This window comes from Tenrec ecaudatus, chromosome 16 (assembly GCF_050624435.1).
Source record: "Tenrec ecaudatus isolate mTenEca1 chromosome 16, mTenEca1.hap1, whole genome shotgun sequence".
Taxonomy (NCBI): domain Eukaryota; kingdom Metazoa; phylum Chordata; class Mammalia; order Afrosoricida; family Tenrecidae; genus Tenrec; species Tenrec ecaudatus.
The window spans coordinates 94,440,227-94,466,090 of record NC_134545.1 but is presented as its reverse complement, the minus strand read 5'-3'; the positions used below and the strand labels follow the sequence as shown (position 1 = coordinate 94,466,090).

Here is a 25,864-nt window from a genome sequence, read left to right as displayed (position 1 = left end):
TTCTGTGAATATACTGAACTGTGTATTTTAAAAGGGGGTTATTTTATAGTATATGAATTATATCTCAACTAAGCTACGGTAACAGCAACAAACAAAAACTCTTCTGAAAAAAAAAAAAGCCCTTTCAGTAAAAATGTTTACATAACAATGTTTCCTAAAACTATGTATGTAAAACAGAGAAATTTCATGGCTTTAGTGTTTTCGGTTACACGTAAAACTACTTTTAAAAAAATTACTTTTCCCCAAACACAAATTATATTAAAGCCATAGGCATCCAAAATAAAAGCCATTTCAAAGACTGCTCTAGCAAGTGAAAGCGGGGTTCCTCAATCAGAATCAGAATTGCCAGGGAAAACTACAGACACACAGCAGCGCTGCATCGCTAAAAAGCTTCTCAGGGGATTCAAATACACAGCCAGGGCTGAAAACCACGTGCTATAATAACACACGTGCTATAATAAAAAGAATATAAAACTCTAAGTTATTTTTTTCTTAATATTCCTTTAGTTGAAGGCAAAGCCCTTCCAGGCAAAATAAAAAGTAAATTATTAAGAAAAAATGTTTTTAATTAGTACAACTATAAATAAAAGTCACATGAAACATTGAATTAGTCATAAAACCAATTATTTAATTGAAGCTATAAAAAAAGAGGCAGTATAACTGATGGAATAATTAGGGAAGAATATTTAGCATATTTCAAGAGATTTAAAATAGGAACAAGACACTTTACAAAAAAACCTGTTGGAAATGAAATTCTTAAACTATGAGTAGAAATGTAACATTACAGAGTATCTTATAAAATACAGAGACAGGAATATAAAAGGAGTATTTATGTTCTAAGTCTGAAAACTATTAATAATGATCAAATATTTAAGTTTAAATTTACAGTTCTTGCGCTCGAGAATCCTATTACTATACACATCTTCCACACCATCAGGTAATAGTTTACAATTAGCCATGAGTGGTGTCGTCTTCCACAAAGTCTTTGGCCATCTCTGCTGTGATCACATCAATGTGACTAACCTGAAAGAACAATGAATATGAAAACAAAATCTGTTTAATCTTGTCGAACAGAAAGATAGTAGTGTCTTCGTGATGTACCCATTCGGACCCTGCAGCACAGAGAACTGCTGTGTGTGGACCACGAGGCTATTGCTCTCTATGGGAGCAGACTGCGCATCGTTCTCCAATGGAGCTGGTGAATTCGAACCACGAATCTTTGTTCAGCAGTCCAAATGCTTAACCTACTATCCCACCAAAGTTCATTTGCATTATACATGATAATATTTAAAATGCACAGCTTATCTGTTATAAACTTTATATATCATGACAAATCATTGACTGAAGCAATGATTAAAAGCTTCTTTACAAATGGTGTCTGTTCCATGCATGGGCTTAAAAATGTCTTCATTTTTAATGCTCTGAAGACAGACAGGCAATAAATACATATATCTAATTGTTTGCATCATCTCTTTTGCTCAGCTTGTCTACTTCAAATCTGGATCAAATTACTTTAGTATTTAATCAAAGAACCTTAGAGCTGAAAAGACTAGAATGAGCAGTTTGATCCTGCCAAATAAGTGTACAGAATTGTTTTAAAGATTGCAAAAGTTCAAAGAAGCATTTAATTCGATTGCAATGGAAGATACTGTTTTTTAATAACAATGAAAATAAAAACTAGTAAAATGAATGCCACAAAACACAACATTAAATATTGCTAACAGTCACACGCATTCGTAGAAAGTTTTTCTTTATGTACATTTCATGATGATATAAACAATGACTTTCTAACTTTCCTTTCATGGCAAATAACAAAACCAGAGTTCAACAAAACAGATTAAATACTTCACAGAACTTAAATTCATGTAAAAAAAATCATTACCTTGTTTCTGAACTTCACACCATAGAATTTGTCAGCTGACTCAAGCAGCTCAGGCCTAAATGTAGTTGTAATAAATTGGGCATGTACAGCAAGTTCCATAATCATGTCTGTACAAAGAAATCATAAGTTAATGCATTGCCTTTCTCAGATCTGAAAATTTAGAATCAATACTGATTATGATACTCGTTCAAGCATTAAGTCACAAGTCTCAAATGAGAGAATTTTGTATGAAAATGTAACTGAAGTAAATTTTCAATTCAGTGAAGTTTTAAGCTTCTTACAGATTTAAGTTTTATAAATTAAAAACACAAAACTAAATGCAAAGAGAAAAAGCAAACACTAAGTCTCCTGCTGTCAAGTCTAGCTCATACTGACCCCACAGGGCAGAGCTGCTCCACAGGGTTTCCGACAATCTTTGCTAGAGCAGACTGCCACATCTGTCCTGCAGAGTTGTGAGTGGTGGGTTTGAACCGCTGACCTCTAGGCAAGCAGTCCTAATACTTAACCTATACTAACTAGGCTTCCTTCTGATAAAAAGAGCCCTCCCTTATCTCTCAGGCAACAAGAAGCTACCGTGAGTATGCACACTATCATCTTTTAGTACGTTTCCTATTAAGAATAAAACGGGATGAAACTGTACCTGACACAGCCTTTCTGTGTTGAGCGTCCAGAGCCTGGTCAATTTCATCAAACAAGTAGAAAGGAGCTGGGTCACATTTCTGAATTGCAAAAATCAGAGCAAGAGCTACCAGAGACTTCTGTCCACCTGAAAGCTGTTGCATTTCTCTCATTTCACCTTGTTTTCCTGTAAATGACACCTAACAAAATGTGCAGCAGAGTTAATATCCTGAAGAATTAGAATCACCATCACCTCTTAACATTAAACTGCTTAAAAGGTGACGCTTTGCAAAATATTCTACAAATTATTCTTATCTATGGTAGTGCTCTGGGGGAAAATTGAATGTGAAGTATTTTACCCTAATTCCAACGCCAGTAAATTGGTCAACTGATGGGACACTGCTCTGTGATCCAGAGCCCCGCTCACTTTCACCGCTCCCCTCGCCTTCATCCTGAGACTGGCTGCCTTCTATATCGCCTTTCTTCATCACCAAAGTAGCTTTGCCACCGGGCACCAACTTCTGGAATACTTCACTGAAGTTCTTAGATACCTTAAAAAAAAAAGGATGTAAATTCATATATAATCTTTTCAGGTGAATTTACACCTTAAAATAAAGACAAATATTTTAAAGTAACGTATGAGAAGTATTTTTAAATCTTGTGTAAAAAAACAAAATAACTACATATTAGTTTTTTTTAGCACTGTGCAAACATCCACATTATTATGTATTAGCAACCTAGGTTCTGAATTTGTTCACATTTATCAGGTCTACCTGTTAGTGTAAAAAGCACCTTATTGAGCAATACTGGTAATTTTGGTATGTATGCTTTAACCAAAGAAACATACCTGTTTGAAAGTTAACTGAATAGCTTCATACTTTCGAAGTTCAAGTACATTCATCAGTTCCATGATAGATTTGTAGCCCCTATCCAATTCTTCTTGTCGCTTGATTAACTTTTCTTTCTGTTCAGAGAAGTTCACAAACTGGTCTAACGCTTTCTTGTTGACGTGGCTATACTTCTTCAGTTCTGTGTTGCACTGTTCCAGCTTTCTAAACAACTATCAAGGAAAAACCAGTGTCAATATAAATACAATGTTTTGAAACATACAGGAAAGTTTGCAACAAGGCTTCAAAGCTAAAACCAGTAGTACAATTTACCTGTTTGAGGCTCAGTGTCTGGTATTTTTCAAATGCCTCCTGGGGAAGTGATCCAAGTTCTCGAATTTTCTTCATACATTCTTCTTTCTTCTTCAACAGCATGCCTTGCCGATTTGTCATCTTTTCCAGTTCTTTAGTATCATGATTGATAGCATCCATGTGCTCCTTTTCCATATTTTTCCAGCGTTCCATACTCTTCTGAAGTTCCTTAATTCCAGCTTCTGTTTTATCAATGGAATTGTCCAGATCTAAAATGGAGAGGAGGGAAGATCATAATGCAATCTTCGGAATGAATTACACTTCAATATAAAGAAAACAAAAATCCACACAACCAGATCAAAAAGCGACATCACAATAAACAGAAAATATTAAAATTTACTTTTATTTGTACCTATAATCAATGACCATGGAGCATGAGTCAGAAAAATCAAATCACCTATTTCACTGGGCACATCTGCAAAAGACCTCTTTAAAGTATTAAAAAGCAACAATGTCCGCTTGAAGACTAAGGTGTCCCTGACTCAAACTATGGTATTTTCAATTGCTTCCTACACACGAAAGCTGGATAATGAACAGGGAACCAAAGAACGGAGGCACTTGACTGATGGTGCTGACAAAGAAGAAAGAACAAATTTGTCTTAGAAGTAGAACCTGGGCATTTCTTAGAAACAAGATTCATCTCACAAACTTGGAAATGGTATCAAGAGGGACCAGTTCCTGAAGGAAATTGTGCATGATAAAACAGACAGGAGTCAGTAAAAAAGAGGGAGACCTTTAATGAGGCAGATCGACCCAATGCCGAAACGATGGGCTCAATCAAATACAGAAAAGAATGAGAATGGCTAAGGACCAGGCAGGGCTGCTATGAACTGGCATCAATTCAACAGTGCCTCACATCAAGGACCCGTACAGAAACACATCACATTCCCTTCTTTGCCATGGAGCCGCCGGGTGGGTTTGAACCCCTAACCTTTAGGTTTGTGTCGGCAGTTGATTATAAATTCCTTGTGACAACAGGCTCCTTCCTGCAAATTCTCTCCAACCCCTTCAAAGTGCAACAGTTCATTTGACAACAACTGCAATGCAAAGCAGTCATTCTCCAAGAGTCTAGAGAGCCGCTGTGTCGGAAATGACTCCACAGCATCTAGTAATCTATTTTAAAATGTTGTTTGAATAGACTTTAAAGTATTTTATCTTATTTAGAAGAATTTACTTTGTAATCAAATCTATGAAAAGAAACACGTTAGGTTTTTTCAGTGTTCAAGTTTTACTGTAATATTTTTGGACAAAGTTAGGAGTGCATAAAAAATTTAGTCAAATACAAGTTTCAGTATTTACTGTTTCTTAGGTTTATAAAAAGCTAAAAAAAATTCTTTTCAGCAACTTCAAAGAGAAACAAAACTCACTGTCATCAAGTTGACTGACTCACAGTACGTAGTACGAATCATGATTCAACTACAAACTTTTTTCAGAATCTAGAATACAGCTAAATGAGTAAATTATTATAAAATTGTGACAAATATTTAAACGAAACAAAGGTTAAAATTTATAATCAACATGGCAAATTCTATTTATCACTAACAGCTCTTGACAATGGAAAAACACATAAAATCCTAAGTACATGCTATTGGAGGTTTGGATAATTCATTATATACAAAGCAATTTTACAAAATGAATGGCCTAAGTTTAACTACATTAAAAAATTACTGCAAAAAACTCACCTTCTGATCGTGCCATAGTATCTTTGACTCTTTTATTGATGGCTTCAAGTTCTGATGTTGTAGCAGTGAGAACAGTGCCCCCCTCTGTCTCTCTCAGTTCGTTAAGTTCCTTTAATATCAAAAGAATAAGCATTAAACCGTGAAATATATAGTTAGTTTAGAATATAAGATTGCCAATTATTTCTACAGTTGTTACTATTATTTGGATAGACATTCAAGAAAACAAAATGTGTTTCATGTAATGGCAAATACTTATAGCATCCCTGGGGGAGGAGGAGGCAAGTAATGATGTAATTACTAGAAAAGTTCTCAGCATGACTGCTACTGAGAAAATATTAACATTTAATGAATATCGACAATGTGGCAGAATAGTAATCATACAAAAGTACTACTATTAAGCTAACGTTACACTGGAGGAAACTTAAGGTTTAGAAATCGTAAATTGCTTAAGATTGTAAGCTAGATCTCAGTCCCAGGGTGGGTGGTCAGAACACTAGTCTTTCTGTCCCCAAAACCCACGCTTTGGACCAGTGGTCTGCTCATCTAGAAATCCTCAGCAAACAACACACCTGTTCTACTTGGTCTAAGCGTTTTCTCAGATTCTCATTGAGATACGTCTCGACGCGAGTAATGATGCCTTCTAATTTAATCCTTTCATTCAGCAACTGTCTGTTTTCCTAGAAGAAGAAAGGCAGTCAGCTGTCACATCTCTCACAGGCACAGCGCACCATAGCTGATAGCTGGGGCCCACGTGCACTGAAATGGGTCCTATACAATCTTCATACACTTTTTTATGCATTCAACTCTATATATTCAAAGTACTGTTTGTATTTCTACTTCTTTTTAAGAGGCAAATTCTCTAAAGTATTAGTCTTTTTCTTGCTTTTTAATTTTTTAGATGTATTGGTTGTTACAATCTTTGCATCCCAAAATCAAGTGCTGTTTAAATTTTTACTAAAAACGAAATGCTCAAATATGTAAAGATACTCAACAATATGGCAAATCTAACAAGCTCAGGCTTTACTAGTAATACAAAATAATTAAATAAGATAGTAGAAAACACATATTTCTTACATAATCCTAACATATCCAGAACAAGTTAGAAAAACATAAATGAAATCTTATTTAACTTTTAAGGATATTAGAAGTCCAAGTCTCATTTTTATGCTCATAATATCCCATTCCTTTTATGTAATAAGAAAGGTAGCCTTCACGATAGTCATTATCAATGGTAGTTTTCCCGTCGATTGTACTTGCCTGCTGAAGTTGCCGAATTTCATCATTCAATGCATCTACTCTCTTCTGATCTTCCAGGCTAAGCTGAGAGAGCAAATCTGTTCCCAATTCTGCTTTTAATGATTCTCTGGTAGATTCCATGGCATGTAAACTTGCCTCCAAACTTTGCAAGCTTCGTTGCTATATGAGATTATCCACTTATTAGTAGAAGTATTATTAATCATTATATTGATTTTAATAGTGTAAAACTGAAAGCAATCTAAGTTTGAAATTAAAGTGAGCTAAGTAAAGTTTTATCAATTCAAATATTAGATCTCCATTAAAATTGATAACTAGGCTATATAACAAAAAATGTTTGATACAAGTCTATGGAGGCATGTAAAACAGATCATACATTATATAATTAACATAATATATTATGTAAGAGTCTTCATACAAATTCTTAAGAACATAAGTTCTGTGAGTCATGAAAGTAAAAATGTGGCTGGTTTTTTTCACTCTTGGTTGCTTCAGTACTACTTAGGGAACGAAACGCTGGTGGCACAGTAGTTAAGTATTTGGTTAACTGAAAAGTCAAAGACATAAAGGGTGTTCAAATTCACTAGCTGTTCCGCCCGACAAAAAATTGGCAGTCTGCTGCCTTAAGATTTGTAGCCTTAGATCCACATCTTTTCTGCCTCCTTGCAGTGTCCAAATTCAATCCAATCCGAATCCAGGACAGATTAAACCTCTCAGGACCAATAATGAGAGTAGAGCCACCATGAGGGTAAGGGGAAAGTGAGGGAGAAAAGATGAGGCAACCACAATTATCTGCATATGGAACACCCTCCCTGGGGGACAGGCAACAGAAAATTGGGTGAAGGGAGACATTGCTCAGTGTAAGACATGGAAAAAACACATTATGTTATCAAGGGTTCATGAGTGAGGGAGGAAAAATTAGCTAATACTAAAGACTCAAGAATAAAGAGAATGTTTTGAAAATGATGATGGCAACGTATGTACAAATGTGCTCAACAAAATGGATGGATGTTTGGATTGTGATAAGAACTGTATGAGCCCCCATTAATTAAATGATTTTTAAAAAAATTTATAGCTTTAGAAACACTATGTGGAAATACTATTTTGTAAGAGAGGGTTGATATGAGGTGGAATCAACTTGATGACATGGAACCTTTATTTCTATGTGTGTACGATATAAAAAGAATCAACTTGATGACATGGAACCTTTAATTTTATTTTTATGTGTGTATGATATAAAAAATTTTAATCAATGCTTCTTCAAGCTTATCAGATCAGTATATATTATCACTTCTAACAACAGTCACCGATTTTCCCTCTATGCTGTTATCAAATGCTTCTCTCTGCACTGAAGTCTGTGAGTGTGCTCTACAAAATGAGTGCCTAATGGGATAAGTGTGATTGGTCTAGACAAATGTAAACATATCCAAACGCATGGGTCTGAACAATAGTCATAAACAACCTCTGGGAAAAAACACCCACTTTTAATTCTACACAATTAAAACAACTCGACAAAAAAGGCTACTTACGAACCTTAGGCATAAAGGTTTTCTCTGACTGCTGCCTTTTCTCTTTTAGCATCTTCATTTCTGATAATATACTATCTCGGGAAGCTTTAAATTTCCTCTGCTGGGTCTCAATCTGCTGCATTTGGTTCATCAACTGATCAATTTCATTATTAATCCATACACCAGGCTAAGGAAAACTCTCCCCAGTTCTTTTAAACACATTATTTATTCCCTCATTTACTTTACTTCTAAGTTAATTTTCTTCATTTTTGTGGAAAAGAGCCATGCTGAATAAAACACTGAGTCCAATCATAAAACCTAAAACATTGTATGCCATTAATTCACTCCCAAAGTGACACAGATCATCTTTTACTAACGGTTATAAAAAATTTAAATGAAGTCTAACATTTCATGTATTCTTTTCACCCCAAAGTACCAATCACGTAACTGATTACACTTAAGGTATTAGTAGTTTATACAAAAAGTAAGCTTGCCAATTATGTAATAACTAAATCTAGCTGAAATATCAATTATGGGAAGGTAGTTGCTATCAACAACCCTCCTTTTACTTAGCATTTCCCAATACTCTGTAACTGTTTACATTTTTAATATTGTGACAAAATGGGAAGTACACAATAAAATAGACTCACTAGTATTAGTTATTTAACAAACAGCTAAGCAATCGATCAGTTAGTAAAATGTTTTCAGTTTTCCAGTCTTTAGAAGCTAAATAGAAGTTTCGCTTAAATAAAATAGTTAATATGAAACACATGAAAAATTTCCCCATTGCATATAAGAAAACGCACCTAACATGCAAAAGACTATATACTGCAGGCAAAACAGTTCTTTTGCCACAGTATTGATCATTCAACAAGACAAAAGGATATTTTCAATATTCCTGCGCAGGTTTTCATTGAGCTTTGCTTCAAGCTCACCTAGTTCTTCTTCTGCTTTTCTAACATCTTTTTGTAATTCAAGTCGTGACTTCCTTGTGTCATAATAGCCTCCAGTTAGTGCACCCCGATGACTAACTTGGTCACCTATTTAAAAAACAAAATCATAAAGCAGAAATTCTGTAAAATAAGTTCTTTATTCAATAACATATTGACTTATTGTCAAATACATAACAAAGGCAGTAACTACATAATAAGCTCAACTAAACCAAATTCATTGTCACTGAGTTGATTCTGGCTTATAGTGACCCTATAGGACAGACAGAACTGCACCTGTGGGTTTCTAAGACTATATGTCTTTTTAATTTTTAAAATCATTTTATTAGGGGCTCATACAACTCTTATCACAATCCATACATCCACCCATCGTGTAAAGCACATTTGTACATTCATTGCCCTCATCATTCTCAAAACACTTGCTCTCCACTTAAGCCCCTGGCATCAGCTCACTTTCCCCCTCCCTTCCCGTGCCTCCTCGCTCCCTCATGAACCCTTGATAATTTATAAATTATCATATTGTCATCCTTCACCCACTTTTGTGTTCTCCATCCCCCAGGGAGGTCACATGTAGATCCTTGTAATTGGTTCCCCCTTTCCAACCCATCCTCCCAGTATTGCCACTCACACCACTGGTCCTGAAGGGATCATCTGTCCTGGGTTCCCTGTTTCCAGTTCCTATCTGTACCAGTGTACATCCTCTGGTCTAGCCAGATTTGTAATGTAGAATTGGGATCATGATAGTGGGGGGGGGCGGGACAGCATTTAGGACCTAGAGGAAAGCTACATGTTTCACCGTGTTACGTCGCACCCTGAGTGGCTCGTCTCCTCCCCGAGATCCTTCTGTAAGAGGATGCCAAGATTATCTATCTTTCTGGGACTAAAGTCTCACTTTTCTCCAGAAGATAAAATCTCAAAGTTAGGACCTTGCAGCTAGCAGACTAACATGTAACCCATTGATGCTACCAGGGCTCTATATTATTAATTACAAAAGATAACTACCTTTATAACTGGGAGATCTGCTAGTAATCAAGCTTAGTAACAACGATACTGGAACAAACACATTATAAGAAGCATTAAATACACATCACTCATATGTTCATTCATGCCAACAATGTCAAACCTAGATCTAATCATGACAAAAATACAGCAAACCCAGAAAATGAAACCGTCTACAATGAAACCAACGGCATGAAAAGACAGAGGGGAAGAAATAAGGAAAAACCTTACAAGCAACTATCTAAAATACAACTATGGGTCTCGGCTTGTCAGGAGCAAAGGAGAGTTAAAGAAACACCAATGTCTTAAAGAGAAGAAAGTAATCAAGAGCGTTAAACACCAACACGAGCAATGGCTTCATCTACTCTGAGACTAGAGAATTAGACAGTGTCTACCACTATTAACTGCTCTGTTCCCAGCCCTATAGATGGACGTGGTAAAATGGAAGAACACAGAACAGAACTTAATTTCTTAACTAGTTCACTTACTAGACCAGTTGGGTCTAGAGAAGTGCTTGAGACTACACCCTGAGATACATTCTCAACCCTCACTTGAAACTATCCCAAGGTTGTCTTTTAGCAAAGTAACAGAACAGCACACAAAACAAGGACATTCCGTGAGTAAGAGGTTCCATTAAAAAACACATACTAAGGAAACAATTACCATATATACTCAAGTATAAGCCAAGTTTTTCCAGCACATTTTTAACACAGTTTTTGTGGTAAAATTGGGTGCCTCCACTGATATTCCGTTCGGCTTATACTCGAATATATTTGATACTCTAAGCAAAGATGAGAAAGGGCAGCAAAAGTGGAGCACTAGAGTAGGCCAACCAGAACACAACTAAAAAGAGTGTTGACAACTGGAAACTGCAACTCAGGTCACGGATTCCGACAGAAATTGTCGAACTGGTACCTAATTTACTATGTAAGCTTTCACTAAAACACAGTAAAATATACTGAAAACATTACAGCAAGAAAACCTTATCAAATCTTAAAAGCTTCAGAGCAGCCAAGGACGTAAATTTTTAAATACTCTTAAAACTTATCTGGCTTTGAATGACTATGTAAGATTCCCTCATCGGGTAAATAATCCATCACAATTTGTTTACTCAAAGCTAAAATTACTACTACAAACCTTCCAGAGTAATGCAGTCCATAGTGAAGGCACGCGCCAGCTGGGTTGAAACTTCCATGCTACGGCAAATAAGCGTCTTTCCAAACACATGTTTGAAAGCTTTGTCAAATCTGGGATTGTACCTCAGTTTACTGATCATAGGAATAGCATCCTAAAAACAAAGGTTTTGTCAGCAGAGATTAAAAAAAAAAGTTTGTAGAAATATAAGTGACATCTTTACAAAATTTACAAATAAACACAAATGCCTTTTTATTACATTTCAAAATTATTAGGTTTTATTTAGGATGTTATAACAATCAGGCCACCAAAATACTCTGGTAACTATGAAGATAGACAAATGATGAGAGTTATAATTGGCTATGGAATCAGGTTGCCCCCTTGCAAATCACGACCATGTCACTCATTAGACGTGTGCTCTGAACAACTTACTTACCTTCCTAGCTATTGGTTACTTTGTTCAAAAGACTGGGAAAATGACAGCACCTTCTTCCTAGTGTTGTAAAGACTGACTTAATACACGTAGAACACTTAGGGTTGTATGGTTCAAATGTTTTAATTTTATAAACTGTATCGAATTTAAATTATTTCTTTTTCTCCTAAACTGTTAGAATGTGTAGAACTTAAGAAAACGATGACCTCTATCTTACATACAGAAAAGGTGATAAACATATGGCAAGTTTAATGAGTAACTATGAAGACAACACTAGACAAGAAACAGAACACTGCCAACACTCCAAAAGTCTTCCTAAGCACGGGGTGGCGACCACCAGGGTTCTTTCCTGGGTTAGCAACTACTCCTGCGGCGGCTTCTGTGGGAAATTACTTCCGACCCCGCTTTCCAGTTCAATCACTGACATGGTTTCATTGATGACGTTAGTTTAAATGGAACCACACTGTGTGCATGATTCTATCTGGTTTCACTTGCATGTTTGTAAGACTTTTTTCACTCCCAAAGTTCCAAGACTGTTTTTCACATTTGCAAGTAGAAAAAGGCTGGGATTTTTAGTCACTTCTAAGATTCTCAGTGTCTCATTTAAATTGGTGCACCTTCTCTCTCATTGGGTTATTTTAACCTTAGAAGACCCTAAAATAGTACTGTCATCAACATTCTGTAGCAATACATTTTTTCAAGAACAGTGCCTAAAGAACATTATTACGCCAGTTAAAGTGTGCCTAGTTTCGTTTTATGGTGACGAAAACACCACCTGTTATTGATCGTGTTAAGTGTGGTTAGTAAGCTGTATACCTGTAGAAAGTTGGCAACAGCTGTATGATAGCGATATTGTTAACAACAGAGTGACTACTCTCTACAACCAAATTCCTCCTGGTGTTTCATGGCTTAGCTTGAAGATTTAGTGTCATAATTTCACAAGGTTTCCAATTAATTGGTCAAGTAACGTGTGTAGAGCGTCTGTTCTCCCCCTAGAGCTTGTTTTGTAGTGGCAGAGATCTTGAAACCTTGTAAATAGCTACCCAAGGAATAAATTCGTCTACATTCACCAGGAGTAACAGAGCAAGGCGTCAGCAACGGGGGAATATAAAATGTATGGCTTAGTGCCTGCATGAGTAACTACTGTGTCATGAAGACCAGAACTGAATGGTTCCTGGCTAAACATTGCTGGATATTTGATCAAAGATTTTATAAAAGATTCCTGATCAAAAAAAAAAATTCCTGATCAAATGAGATAAAATGCTGAAAAAAATGTCAAATTCTTCTGGACTCCAAATTTTCTGGCATGCTGAGGATAACCCCTGAAAGAATTTGCCTCGATGAAGACTGATGAACATATACGAGCTCAAACTCACAAAGAAAGCCCAAAGATTCTACAGAAACCTTAGAGGGCAGAGGTTATTATGTTAATGTAGCAAGAACAACTCAGAAAAAGAATGTAACCCATGTTACTAAATTGTTAAAATGGAAACTGCTACGCTGCTGGGGTGCGGGGTGGGGAGTCTGGCTAAGTATAGTCTTAACAAATTAAATTTTAAAACACAGTGTACCATTAGTAACAAAAGCAGAATTATTCTTTCAGTCTATATCATTAATATTTTAAAAAAATTATAAACCATAAAATATTTTTAAAAGCGTATCTTAATTGCATAACACTATACTTATGTTTTTTAAACTGCACATAACACACTATACTTATATGTTTTTTACACACTGCACAATTGCACTGATTTGTTTCATGTTTTGGCTGTAACCTCTCTCTTTAAGTGTGCTCCATGAAGGAAGGGCACATTCCTTTCATCTACCACTGAATCCCAAGATACAGTACCTGGCACTAGCACGTGCTAAACAGACTAGATGGAAGGGTAACTTGTTGAAAGAGAGAGCTTAACATACAGCCACTCACATTGGTTTCAGGGTAGGCAGTATCCCTCACATCCAACTTGTTGAGAGGCAGAAAGGTTACTTCTCCAGGAAGATTCATTTTATTAAATTCCATTAAAATCTTTGTACTGACTTCATCTGAATCAACAATATGATAAAATAACCTACATGCAAACAAAACAAGACATCTTTATTGCTAGTTTATAGTAGTATAAACATTTAAGTACTCAGTGATTCATTTTTTCTAAACAAACCAATTTGTATCATAAAAATAAACAAAAACTAGATAATTCCTATGTGGAGGATGGGAGCAGAAGAAAGTTACCGCAAAAGGAGGGTTACCCTTTGTAATTAGGGACACATAGCAACCGCATCTTCAATTAGAGCTCAATAAAGAACCAAAATAGAAGATGAAGACATGCACTACAAAATGTTGTTTGTTCCTTAAGCTCCCTTCCCTCAAACTGTAAACACCATGCAAAGAGCGTTACCTGTTTCCAGCAGTGACTTCCACACAAGTGTAGAAAGCTGGCTCACACTCGAAGTTGTTCATCACAATGCCATGATAGCCATTCTGGACATGCTGGTTTATTCCTTTTCGCCGAAAGTGTTCCAGCACCTTGTTTATGCTGTCGATGCCATTTAAAATGGCCTGTTAAAGTTATTAGACATTAAAAAATAAAGTATACAGTAGGATCACCAATGACACGCTGTCATGCATGTAAAAATCTATATACTTAATATATCAGAGATTAAGCTAAACATTCTCTCCAGCACATGGCACCTCATCAAACATGGGAAAATACATGCAACACCTTATGATAAGTTCTGCTTTATAACGCCTTCACTAAAAAGGGCTCTTCATCGAGAAAGTACAAAGAGCTATCATTAATAGTATGCGTGGTCGCAAAGCTACTTACAATCCCTACTGGCTCATATTTATGGGACAAGTGAGGTGCACACATTTATCACCTGGAACCCAGGCCCATAGCTCGAAAACTAGTAAATTCTTGTACAGCAATAGCTAACTCAATGATCCCTGTGACCTTTGATAATAAAACCTTGCCCACCTTTCCTGTGGCTGCTCTAAGAAGCTGCTGCTTCTTTTCAAGATCTTCTCTTTTAGCAGCAAGAGCTTGCTGCTCAGCATTCTCCTCTCTCCACAAGTAACTAACAAAAAAAATTGGAGTCTTTAATTTTAAAACACTAAGATGCACTAACAACATACAGTTTAAAATACATAAAATACTGCAATAAAACACAAGCAGTTAATTTATAACAAAAATTACGTAATAGCAACGACTAGCATTATTTAAAAAGAAAAAAAGGTATATTTTAGTCTATACAAACTTTCTTTCGCTTTGCAATTCATCTTTCTTGTTTTTCACTTCATAGTATTTTCTGTCCAGTTCTTCTACTCGAGCTTTGACTTCATTAAGATCTTGATCCAGTTTCTATGAAAATAAAACAATTTAAATTAAAAAATTCAGTTTCATGTAAACTAATTCAGTGACAGAAAGTAGAACAGTAGTTCCCTGGGAAGAAGGGAAGAGAGGAACTAACTACCAAGACTATGTTCATTTAAAGCTTATTAAATGATATACTTACAGAAGGGTCTTGGGGAGCAAACAGCCAGTCAAGGTGTAGTGTAGGCAATGATGAAACATACAACTTTCCTCTAGCTCCTAAACACTTCTCCCTTCCACCACCACCCCACTTTCATGATCCCAATTCTACCTTGCAAAATGTGGCTAGACCAGAGGATGTACACTGGTACAGATAGGAATTGGAAACACAGGGAATCCAGGACAGATGATCCCTTCAGGACCAGTGGTGAGAGTGGCGATACTGGATGGGTGGGGTGGAAAGGGGGAACTGATTACAGGGATCTACATATAACCTCCTCCCTGGGGGGGCAGACAACAGAAACGTGGGTGAAGAGAGACGTCAGACAGTGTAAAATATGACAAAATAATAATTTATAAATTATCAAGGGTTCATGAGGGAAGGGGGAAGCAGTAAGGGGGGAGGGAGAATGAGGAACTGATGCCAGGTGCTTAAGTGGAAAGCAAATGTTTGAGAATGATGAGGGCAATGAAATATACAAATATGCTTTATACAATCGATATACGTATGAACTGTGGTAAGAATTGTATGAGTCCCAATAAAATGATTTAAATAAAGAAAATGCAGTGGAAATACAGAAACAAGCTTCACTAAAAAAGATACACTTTACATATGTGTAATTTCTTTCTTATATTTCAATATACATCATTGAAATGGTTTTCAAAAATTCAATCTCAATGTTCTTTTTAAAAAACGTACCACCAGAAAATAGTCTAAAATGTAAGTTACTCTGGAAAATATCACTAAAATGCAGTTAATTTGCTCATTAATGATTTAAAATTTACTAATTATATTTAAACACACAACCCAGAATTTTGGGAAACACTAAGTTCTTAATACACAGCAGTGCATATTTTTCAAATCGCCCTTTCACACATATGCAACATGATACAATATGTATTTTAGAAGAACATTTTATAACCTAGAACCTATTCAGAAGCAAAACTTCTTGGAATAGTTAATAAACTATAAAGGGCTTAAAAGTAATCATGGGAAAATTCATTATTTTTCATTCTATTTTCCACGAACTTTTTGAAGCCTGCTCACAACTTGAATTTTAAAAAAAACAACCAATATCCTCTTTGGCTAAAGTGTAAAAGGAGGTAATCATGCATTTAGAAAATAGCTACTAGTTACCAAAGCATACTACTATTTGCCAGATATTGTTTTACTGGGTGGAGGCTAAGGGCAGTGTGGGGGAGTTTATCAGTGAACAAAATATATTCTTCTTTTCTAGGGAATAAAATAAACCTTTACTTGACATGGGAAAAAGTTCTTAAAAAGAATAATATATATATGTAAAAAGTTAAATTGTTTGGGAATTTTCTAAATAAGTAACTGACGGATCTATTTAAAGAGTAGAATGTAAACTTATGCAAAAATAAAACTTAACAGAGAGTTAAAATTCAAGATGCTATCACTATTGAAAAACTTCCACAAAATAGTTGTAAAATCCTTACATTATATTGTTCCAGATTTTTCTCTTTATTTGCCTCTGTGTCTTCCAAATCTTTATGTATAGCAGCAATCTGTCTTTTCTTATCATTTATAGCCTGATCTAAGGATTTTAGTTCTTTTTTAATCCATTTATCCCTTTCTTCTTTCGATGTAAACTGGCTTCCTCGACCCTGTTTTGCATAGAGATCTGTTCTTTCCTGGGTAGCTTGGGCCAATCTGTGTAAAATAAGGAAGAGAATGGATAAAAAGGAAATAAGTAACCAAGTTCAATGAAAATCTGTAATTTTAACTGTACTTTGCCATTTTTAAAAAGTTATCGAAATAATGAATCAATATTTTTAGTGATATAAAAAGGTAAGCAACTATGAAGTACAAAAAGCAACCGCTATACAACAGAGCCCCTTTGAGTAATTTTACATTATTAAACCACAGTTAAGAGTTAGGTAGAATCACCCATAGCCCAAGAATTGCAGATAGGTTTCATGTTCACATTTGGTCTCTGTCAGTATATTTCAACTTTCGGTTCTAGTTCCGTATCTCAGAACTTCAATATCATTATAAAATAGAAAAATATCTAAATAGGCAATTCACTAAAACACCACAAAAACAAAACAAAGTAACAGACCTACTGCCAGTGATTTAATTCTGATCCTACTCTCCATAGGGGCCCTATATAGGATTTTGTGAATCTGTAAAGCTTTAAGGGATTAGCTAGCCTTTTCGTTCTCCCGCAGAGTAGCTGGTGGGTCTGAGCCAGACTTTGCAGTTAGCAGTTCAAGATTTACCCAACAGCAACACGAGAGCTACAAAAACTTGACAACAAACGAAGTTAAATGTGAAAACAAAACATTGGTAAGTCCAGATATGAAAACATCTAGATGGCAAATAGAGTTGAGTGAAAAAAAAAATCAAAGTTTCAAAATAAAATAAGATGGCATTTCAGTAAAAAACGCACCAACATTATGTATGTTTCAAGATCTAGCAATTTATCATCAGCAAATTACTTAACCTCTCTGAGACTCAAGTTTGCTGAATTTATTAGTAAGGGAATAATGTTGATCCCTTAGGGCTTTTAAGTAGAAACAATGTACTGTAGGTTATATGGCTAGAGCAGTGTGAGCACAAGGCATATAACATGCATACAATAGTAGTTGTTTAACACTGGCTATATTTTTTGCAATGAACATTTTTGTCTTTAATTACTGTGTTAGTGCCTTAATTCATAATTTTATCAGCTCTATAGAAGAATTATGTAGAAAATAATGGTGAAACATCCCAGACCTAGCAATGCCTCGCTCTTCTTTTTCTTTTACACTGTTGAATTTAGGCTCTGTTTCGGCCAGTTCTTTCTGCTTTTCTTCTATTTTTTCAAGTAACTTCTGCCTCTCTTTTAGTAAGCGTTTCTGTAATAAATCAAGGGGAATAAATAGTCAATATGCTTGTACTGTTTTCCTGATTTATACATCTAACATGATTCCTCATTTTTAAAAGTTTGAGAAAAAGAAACCTGTTACACAAAACTAACTTTAAAAAAAATTAAGATAGTACCGAGTTGCTACTTTAATGCCAAGTATCTCAACATAGCATATCTTTTACGAAGAAATTTAGGCACACACCTGTCATAGAAAGGATTGTGTTCTGAAGTTCTTACTTAGGGGACCAATTTTAGCATTTTAACTTACCCTTTGTTCACTATTGCCTGCCAATTCATCTTGTAAATCCTTGGCTTTCAGTTCCAACTTGGTCCTCTGCTTAATTTGCTCTTGACGCTCAGCACTAAGTTGTTCCTTTTCTTCTTTCATGGCTGAAATTTTTGTTTTCAGTTCTCGAACTTGGCGTTCAATATCCTATTTAAAATGTCACAGTCATGCAATCAGCAGAATTATGATGCCATTAATACTTTTTTTTGGTCAACTGTACTTTTACTACTCCAGTAAGTCCCTGGTTAAACCAAAACACAAGCGGACAGGACAGGGTAGCACTCTCCCTGTGAGGTCCCAAGACGGCAACGCTCTCCGGGAGTATACAGCCTGTCTACCTCCCAAGAATGGCGGCTGGTTTCCAACTGCAGCCCCATGTCTAACCACTACCCTACAACACCAGGGCTCCTCTAAGTTCCCGCGTGTAACTCTAATTTACGACAGCTACTTGCTATACAGTGTTATGTAAACTTGCCATTAGGCAAACAGGATTAGTTTCTACTAGCAACACATCGCTCATCACAATTACCTTTCTGTTGAGCTTTTTCTTACTCTGAATCATTTGTCTTTGTAGGAATTTACCTATACATTTGGATTAGACACACCTAGGAATGGATTTGCACACCAGAAACTGCCTGCCTGTACTGTCTTCCAGTTCTCAACCTCTGACTCTCTCTGGTTACCGTTTTAGAATTCTGGTATATGAGGGTGAAATAAAATGTAAGCTAGGTTCAGGTTAATTTATAACCTTACCTCCATTTTATCTCTGGCATCCTGCTGGGCATCTCTCAATTGCCTGGATTTTTCTCCACTAGTTTCTCGCTTAGCAGAAAGCTAAGGGGTGGGGGAAAATATCCATAAAACATGTTACTATTTCTAAAACATATTTTTAAAAACATTTCATGACATCTGATAAAAATGTTTTACTATATCCGTTAAAATAAACTATAAGTAATCATTTACTTAAACGTTTTCACAAAACACCCATTGCCACCGAGTTCCAATTCACTATGGCGCTGTAGGGCAGAGTAGAGCCGCTGCATAAGGTTTCTGAGACTGTCCTTACAGCAGGCCTTTCAATTACCGCCAAGTGAACAACTACTGCACTATCAGGGCTGTTCTCAAACCACCACCACCACCACCACCACCACCACCACCACCACCACCACCACCACCACCACCACCACCACCATCGCTGCCCCCAAATTTTTAATGGTCTTCTTTAAACAGAAAACCCTAAGTATTACCATTACCTACAATTGTTTTGTTGTTATTCAAAAGACAGTAATCGTCCTTACCAAAATGTTTTTTAAAGCTAAGAAGCTGTAAAGCTGGTTTTCCTCCTAGATTGCTCTGCCTGACACCACCCTTCAGATATATTTCAGGCACAACCTCAAGGAATACAAGGGTCCAGGCATTTTTAGTTGTGTAAACAAAAATATTTGCTATTTCATTCAGGCAAAATTTTATTTAATATCATTAAACTATAGCATGGATTTAACATAGTTAAAAAAATAGTCACACAGCTAGATAGCCGCATAAATACACAAGTAAACAGATAACACAGTGGCATCGTTTCATTTTTTAATTCAAAAATAAAATTAATCTGACTTAAGTGGTAAACAGAAATAATCTACCTCATCGAGTTTAGCACGAGTCTCATTAAGTTCCTGATTGTAAATGGTATATTCCAGGGCTCGTCTCATTTTATCCCACTTCTGATACTGAGCTAGCTCTTCTTTTTCTTCCTCTAAGGTATGTAATCGCTCCTCAATGTATTTTAATAATTCATTGATTTTTTCCCGCTTGCCCTCTTTAAAAAAATGGGGAGGGGGAAGAAAGGAGTTGATCATTTTAATTTAGTAGTAAAATTTTTCAATAAGCCATGAATTAAACACATACTTTACAATTCCTTTATTACACAAGGCAAGGTTTTTCCTCAGTTTTAAGCCAATATGCCTTCTCAAAATATTAAAAACAATGCACTGTCAATGTTGCTGGTTCTTAATGTCTATTAAGGATAGCACTAATGATCACTGACAAATATGAATACCTACTCTAGTCTAGCCAGAGTGCTACGTTGTTCCTTACTCAGCAAAACAAAGGACAAGCGAAGACTTCACAAATACAAAAGATCACAATGTCAGTCAGATTTTGAACCTACAACCCAATTATAAGCCAAACATGACACAAGACTTAAAGCGTCAAGTTTCTAAAATGAAGATTCTAAATTCAAACTTTTAAATTGACTTGCTCTAAGTATCTTAACGCTTAATACCAATAGATATTCCAACATTAAAAAAGAATGCATCCAAATTTGTTGTCCTCACTAGCACAGATGAGGAAAACAGAGGCTTCAAAGAATGGACTTGGAAAAAAAAAAAAAAAGAATGGACTTGGAAAGCCATTCTTGTGTTACATTTCTTTATTCAAAGAGATGAACAGAAGCCTCAAATTTCATGTGCTTCAAATTAATTTGTTCCCAAGAATATATAAAAGATGTGACTTCTCTATTATAACCAAGTAACTTGCATAAGGAATACACCACCCACCACTTATTGAAGTGACTGGATTCCAAAGACCAGGCCATTGGGTGCAAACTGATGCTACCAGAAATAGAGGATGAACACATCAAACCACAAAATGGTAGAAGGCCATGTCACTGCACAAGCGCCAGATTACACCAATATGTAACTGCCCAATCACTAAGGATCATGACCCAGCCAAGGTGACGCTAACCTTAAACCATCACAGCCAGTGCTAACCTTGCCTCACCACTCAGTGTTAGTAAAGTATATGTTAATAATGTGCAAAATCTTTCTTATTTTCATGTTAAATATGAAGTATTGGATAACGAGCTAGTCAATAAGTGAAAAATAGGTGTAAGTTATAATCATGTTAATTTACCTGCCTAAGATACAATCACATTCATTTTACCTGTTTCTTTCATTAGGGAGATGCTTTCTTCTTTTCGCTCATCATAAACTCTAGTACCAGCAACTTCTCGTAATAGCTTTAGTCTCTGAGAGTCTGGTGCTGTTGCCATCTGGTTGATCTAAAAATGTTAGAAAAATAATCACTGCATATCTATAGAAAGGAGTCCTAGTGGCGTAACGTTAAACACTGGGCTGCAAAGCCATCAGCCACTCTTAGTGAGAAAGAGGGTTTTTTTTCTACTCTTCGTCAACTCGCAAAGGGATGGAACCTATCCTGTCAATCAGGTCATAGCCAGTAATGCCTGTGTGGGCATTGATTTCTCCTGAGGATTCTGGGAACCCCTGTCTTCCTTCCAGGAACTGTTTCTCTAGTTCATCCAGACTAACACATTATGGTACCTTGGGAGTGGGGTACTAGACAAGCAAATCATGAAGATGGAGAGTGAATGCTTGTTCGACCTCTGCCTCATGGTAGTTTTTCTTCTTTGGCTAGCCAGAGGTGATATATGGCCATGCAGTTAACCATGTTGTTTTTGGGACAGAATATAGGAAGTTAAAGTTTTGATTATTTTGTTTGGTTGTTGTCTTTGGTTATTTCTGTTTGAAATGGTAAAAAGGAATAATGATTAATGTATATTTTTAGCTCAGCGGAGGAAATCGCCCCTTGAATTTCTCAGAGACCAGGCTGCCTAGTGAAAACAGCTGACAAACAGTCCAAATGGCTGACAGAAGGTCTGGCCCTGGCTTGAGGCAATGCCACCAGTGGTGTAAGGTCACATGAGCTGTTTAGATAAGGACAGAATTTGGTTGTGTTAATACTGAGTTTAGGATCTGGCTCTACTAGGTTTATAGTTTTCTTCTGCCTATCACCATTGATATGACTGATAAAAATTATTGTGAGGTAAAAAAGTTTGTAAGACTACTTGCCTTCAGCCAGTAAATTGGAATTTAAATGGGTTAGGACACACTGCCAAAGGCTCTAAAAGATAAGCCCCACCCAGTGTCTGGAGTGCTCAGGACATTCCAAGGTGAAGAGAACTGCCTAAGGGGCTGGTGACAGATTGAAGAAAAAAAGGAGTGGAGGGTGAGTGGGTTGGAAAGGGGGAACTGATTACAAGGATCCACATGTGACCTCCTCCCTGGGAGAGGGACGGCAGAGAAGGGGGGGGAAGAGAGACTCCGGATAGGGCAAGATATGACAAAATAACGATGTATAAATTACCAAGGGCACATGAGGGAGGGGGGAGTGGGGAGGGAGGGGGAAAAAAAGAAAGAGGGCCTGATGCCAAGGGCTTAAGTGGAGAGCAAATGCTTTGAGAATGATTGGGGCAGGGAATGTATGGATGTGCTTTATACAACTGATGTATATGTATGGATTGTGATAAGAGTTGTATGAGTCCCTAATAAAATGTAAAAAAAGAAAAGAGGAGAAAAAAAGAAAATGATTAGGGCAAAGAATGTACAGATGTGCTTTATACAATTGATGTATGTATATGTATGGACTGTGATAAGAGTTGTATGAGCCCCTAAAAATCGCTTAAAAATTAATTAATTTTAAAAAGGGGAACTCTGAATTTTGAACTAGTGGTTTGTACCCCAAACTAGGAAACATCTGGAGCTCTGAAGAAACTCCTCTCTAGGACAGAATGTTAAAGGGAGCCTGGGGGCAGGCTGAAATGCTTGCTAAGTGACCACCTGAATCCACTTGTTGGGTGGACGTGAGAGAAATACAGCAATCAAGAGATGGGTTGAGTCTGGCAACTAACACTCGTGGACTTGGTGGTTCACAGGGACTAGAGACGACAGAGCAGTTGATGGTCTGAAGTTCATGACCTAGCACAAAGGGTCTAGGGTTATTGAGAATTTACGACAGCACCCATGGTCTAAAGGCAAGGTGACCAATAGGCACACTAGTGAGACTGTGAGGTGGCCCACATTGAGTTGACTAGAACTCGACCAGATGAAAATATTTGAGCCTGCGAACTGGTACATATTGCTGCTGAATTTATGGATTGTCTGTCATGATTTGACTTTGCTCATGGATGTGGAATTCACAAGGTTCCTATTGATGTATATACGAATTGTGGTAAGAGTTGTATGAGCCACTAATAAAACGATTAAATTTTTAAAAAATTATCAAGGGTGCATGAAGGAGGGACGGTGGAGAAGGGAGAAAAAAAAATGAGGAGGTGATCCCAAGGGCTCAAATAGAAAGAAACTTTTGAGAATGGTGATGGCAACAAATGTACAGATGTTCTTGACACAATGGATGGATGTATGGATTGTGATAAGAGCTGTATGAGTCCTAATAAAATTATTTAAAAACAAAACATAAAAAAATAAATAAAAATTTAAGTATGGCTAAAGAGTTGTGCAAAAGTGTCAAGTTGATAAGGGGTGGTCTGTGGCTGTTACATAATCTGTCAACTTGCAAAGGATTAGAGTCTAAGCCATGGCCTGTGTAGGCATGGCCTTCTTCTGAGGATTCTGGGAACTCTTTTTTCCTCCCTGGAGGCAGGACACACTCTCTTTTTGCTTCCATATTCCTGTTGACAATCACATGGAGCTATACTGATGGAACCAGAACCTGGGAGCTGGAGGAGCCACATGGAGACCCATGACAGCACTGAGATGCTTCTACCACCCACTGGCCTCTGATCTTCCTGCATTCGGCATCATTGCATGTGTTGAAGAGGAATTTATATACTGGTATCGGACATATGGGCTAATATTGGACTTCATCTGAACTAGGCTGGGATGTTTTCTCAATATACAATTGCTTTTTTATATAAAGCTCTTTCTTAATGCACACATGAATGTCTATGAATTTGTTTCTCAGGTCAACCCAGATTAACCCAGGTATTTCTACCCTGCCCTATTGGATTGCTTTCAGCTGACATCAAGGAAGAGAGCTATAGAAAGTGCTTTAGAAAAGAGAATACACCTTAAGAGGCTTTCTAATACATATCTTCATATGTTAGCCTCTTTATGCTTAATAGATTATCTTTAGATTAGGAAATCACTGATTTGTATATTACATACCTACTGTAGCTCTCCTACATACCTACTATAACTCTCAGTAAGACTAAAGTAGAATTGATATATTCATGAGCCTCCCTTATGAAAAACTAAGTTACAAATGAAAAAATGTCTCAGACTAACACTTTTCTTACTCAATAAAATAAAGTATAAAGGAGTTCAATTTTGAAAGAACAAAAAAATTTTTTAAAGGGGGAAATGTCACTGACAAAAAAATTTAATATACAATAGAATAAAAAGATCTATAAAACTATGTTTTAAAAAATAATAAAATGCAATGATTTGGGGGAGAGAAAAGAATAAGAAGTGTAACACTTTGGCGATTACCAGGAATAGGAAGGAGAGAGAGCACAGTATTGGCTGAAGAGTAGACATGTGTAAACTTAGGTGAAGAGAGAAGCAATATATAAGGAAATCAGCAAATATGGTAGCAGCCAGGAGAATAAGTATATAAGTGATGTGTTCTAAATACAGATACAAAGTCTTACAAAGGGAAATAGCGTTAAATGAAATAATACATGAAAACGAACCCAAAGCAAACCCATTTCCATCAAGTCAATTTGGATTTACAGCAATCCCAGTTTCTGAGATATTTTATAGCCATATAAAGCTTAGTGCTCACAGCAACACAACAATTAAAAAAAAAATAAGGCCTATTTTTGCTGTAATTTAACCACTATAATCACTGGTGGTGTAGTGATTACATGTTAGGCTGACACCTGCCTGGATCAGTAGTTTGAAACTACCAGCAGTTCCACAAGAGAAAAACTGGCTTTCTACTCCATAAACCAGGGGTCCTCAAACTACGGCCACAGGCCACGTGCAGCCCATTGGGTGTTTTTGCCCCATTTTGTTTTTACTTCAAAATAATATATATGCAGTGTGCATAGGAATCTGTTCAGTTGTTTTTTTTTTAAACTATAGTCTGGCCCTCCAACGGGTCTGAGGGACAGTGAACTGGCCCCTGTTTAAAGTTTGAGGACCCTTACCATAAACAGTCTCAGAAAGCCATAGGGGTGGGTCACTGTGTGTCAGCACTGACTGGATGGCAGTGAGTTTTGAGAATACAGTCAATAAACCAAAGTCATCATCCTTGTGAAGAACATACCGTATATACTCAAGTATAAGCCAAGTTTTTCCAGCACATCCACCCCCACCCCCCGCATATTTTTAATGCAGTTTTTGTGGTAAAATTAGGTGCCTCGGCTGATGTTCGGGTCGGCTTATACTCAAGTATATATAGTACTCTGTCACCAAATCTATAAGAAAGGGTACAGTTTGTTTCTAACCTTTCCTTGTTTCACAATATAATAAGGATTGCTTCTAGAAAAACCAGCACTTTCAAGGAGGTTCATCACATCATTTTTCCTGTGGAAAAACAGTGAAATTCGTTTGTTAGGTAAATAATTTTAAAGCATCCATTAATGAGCCAAATATGAAGTAAGTCAGTTCTTGTTCACTGGAGAGTACATTAGAGTCATTAAACCATTAGACATGTCGTCCGTCCTTACAATCTGATGCTTAGGTTTACACTATAAATA

At 36.5% G+C, this 25,864-nt stretch overlaps 1 protein-coding gene across 1 annotated transcript in view; it reads right to left on the bottom strand.

Moving 5' to 3' along the window:
• Window positions 1-607: 607 nt before the first annotated feature.
• Window positions 608-25,864, bottom strand: part of SMC3 (structural maintenance of chromosomes 3) — a 40,872-nt gene continuing 15,615 nt past the window's right edge. Inside the window, exons 7-29 of the mRNA XM_075533575.1 lie at window positions 25,613-25,691; window positions 21,286-21,403; window positions 19,986-20,161; window positions 19,102-19,182; window positions 18,331-18,495; window positions 17,930-18,051; window positions 16,651-16,864; window positions 14,915-15,018; window positions 14,635-14,734; window positions 14,056-14,216; window positions 13,587-13,728; window positions 11,230-11,380; window positions 9,031-9,183; window positions 8,169-8,320; window positions 6,639-6,797; window positions 5,951-6,058; window positions 5,382-5,490; window positions 3,661-3,908; window positions 3,348-3,560; window positions 2,860-3,051; window positions 2,523-2,700; window positions 1,883-1,989; window positions 608-1,023 (exon numbers count right to left, since the gene is read on the bottom strand). Of these exons, the coding sequence (XP_075389690.1) occupies window positions 952-1,023; window positions 1,883-1,989; window positions 2,523-2,700; window positions 2,860-3,051; window positions 3,348-3,560; window positions 3,661-3,908; window positions 5,382-5,490; window positions 5,951-6,058; window positions 6,639-6,797; window positions 8,169-8,320; window positions 9,031-9,183; window positions 11,230-11,380; window positions 13,587-13,728; window positions 14,056-14,216; window positions 14,635-14,734; window positions 14,915-15,018; window positions 16,651-16,864; window positions 17,930-18,051; window positions 18,331-18,495; window positions 19,102-19,182; window positions 19,986-20,161; window positions 21,286-21,403; window positions 25,613-25,691 (3,304 nt within the window). The 3' untranslated portion in view covers window positions 608-951. The remainder of the gene's footprint in view (window positions 1,024-1,882; window positions 1,990-2,522; window positions 2,701-2,859; window positions 3,052-3,347; window positions 3,561-3,660; window positions 3,909-5,381; window positions 5,491-5,950; window positions 6,059-6,638; window positions 6,798-8,168; window positions 8,321-9,030; window positions 9,184-11,229; window positions 11,381-13,586; window positions 13,729-14,055; window positions 14,217-14,634; window positions 14,735-14,914; window positions 15,019-16,650; window positions 16,865-17,929; window positions 18,052-18,330; window positions 18,496-19,101; window positions 19,183-19,985; window positions 20,162-21,285; window positions 21,404-25,612; window positions 25,692-25,864) is intronic.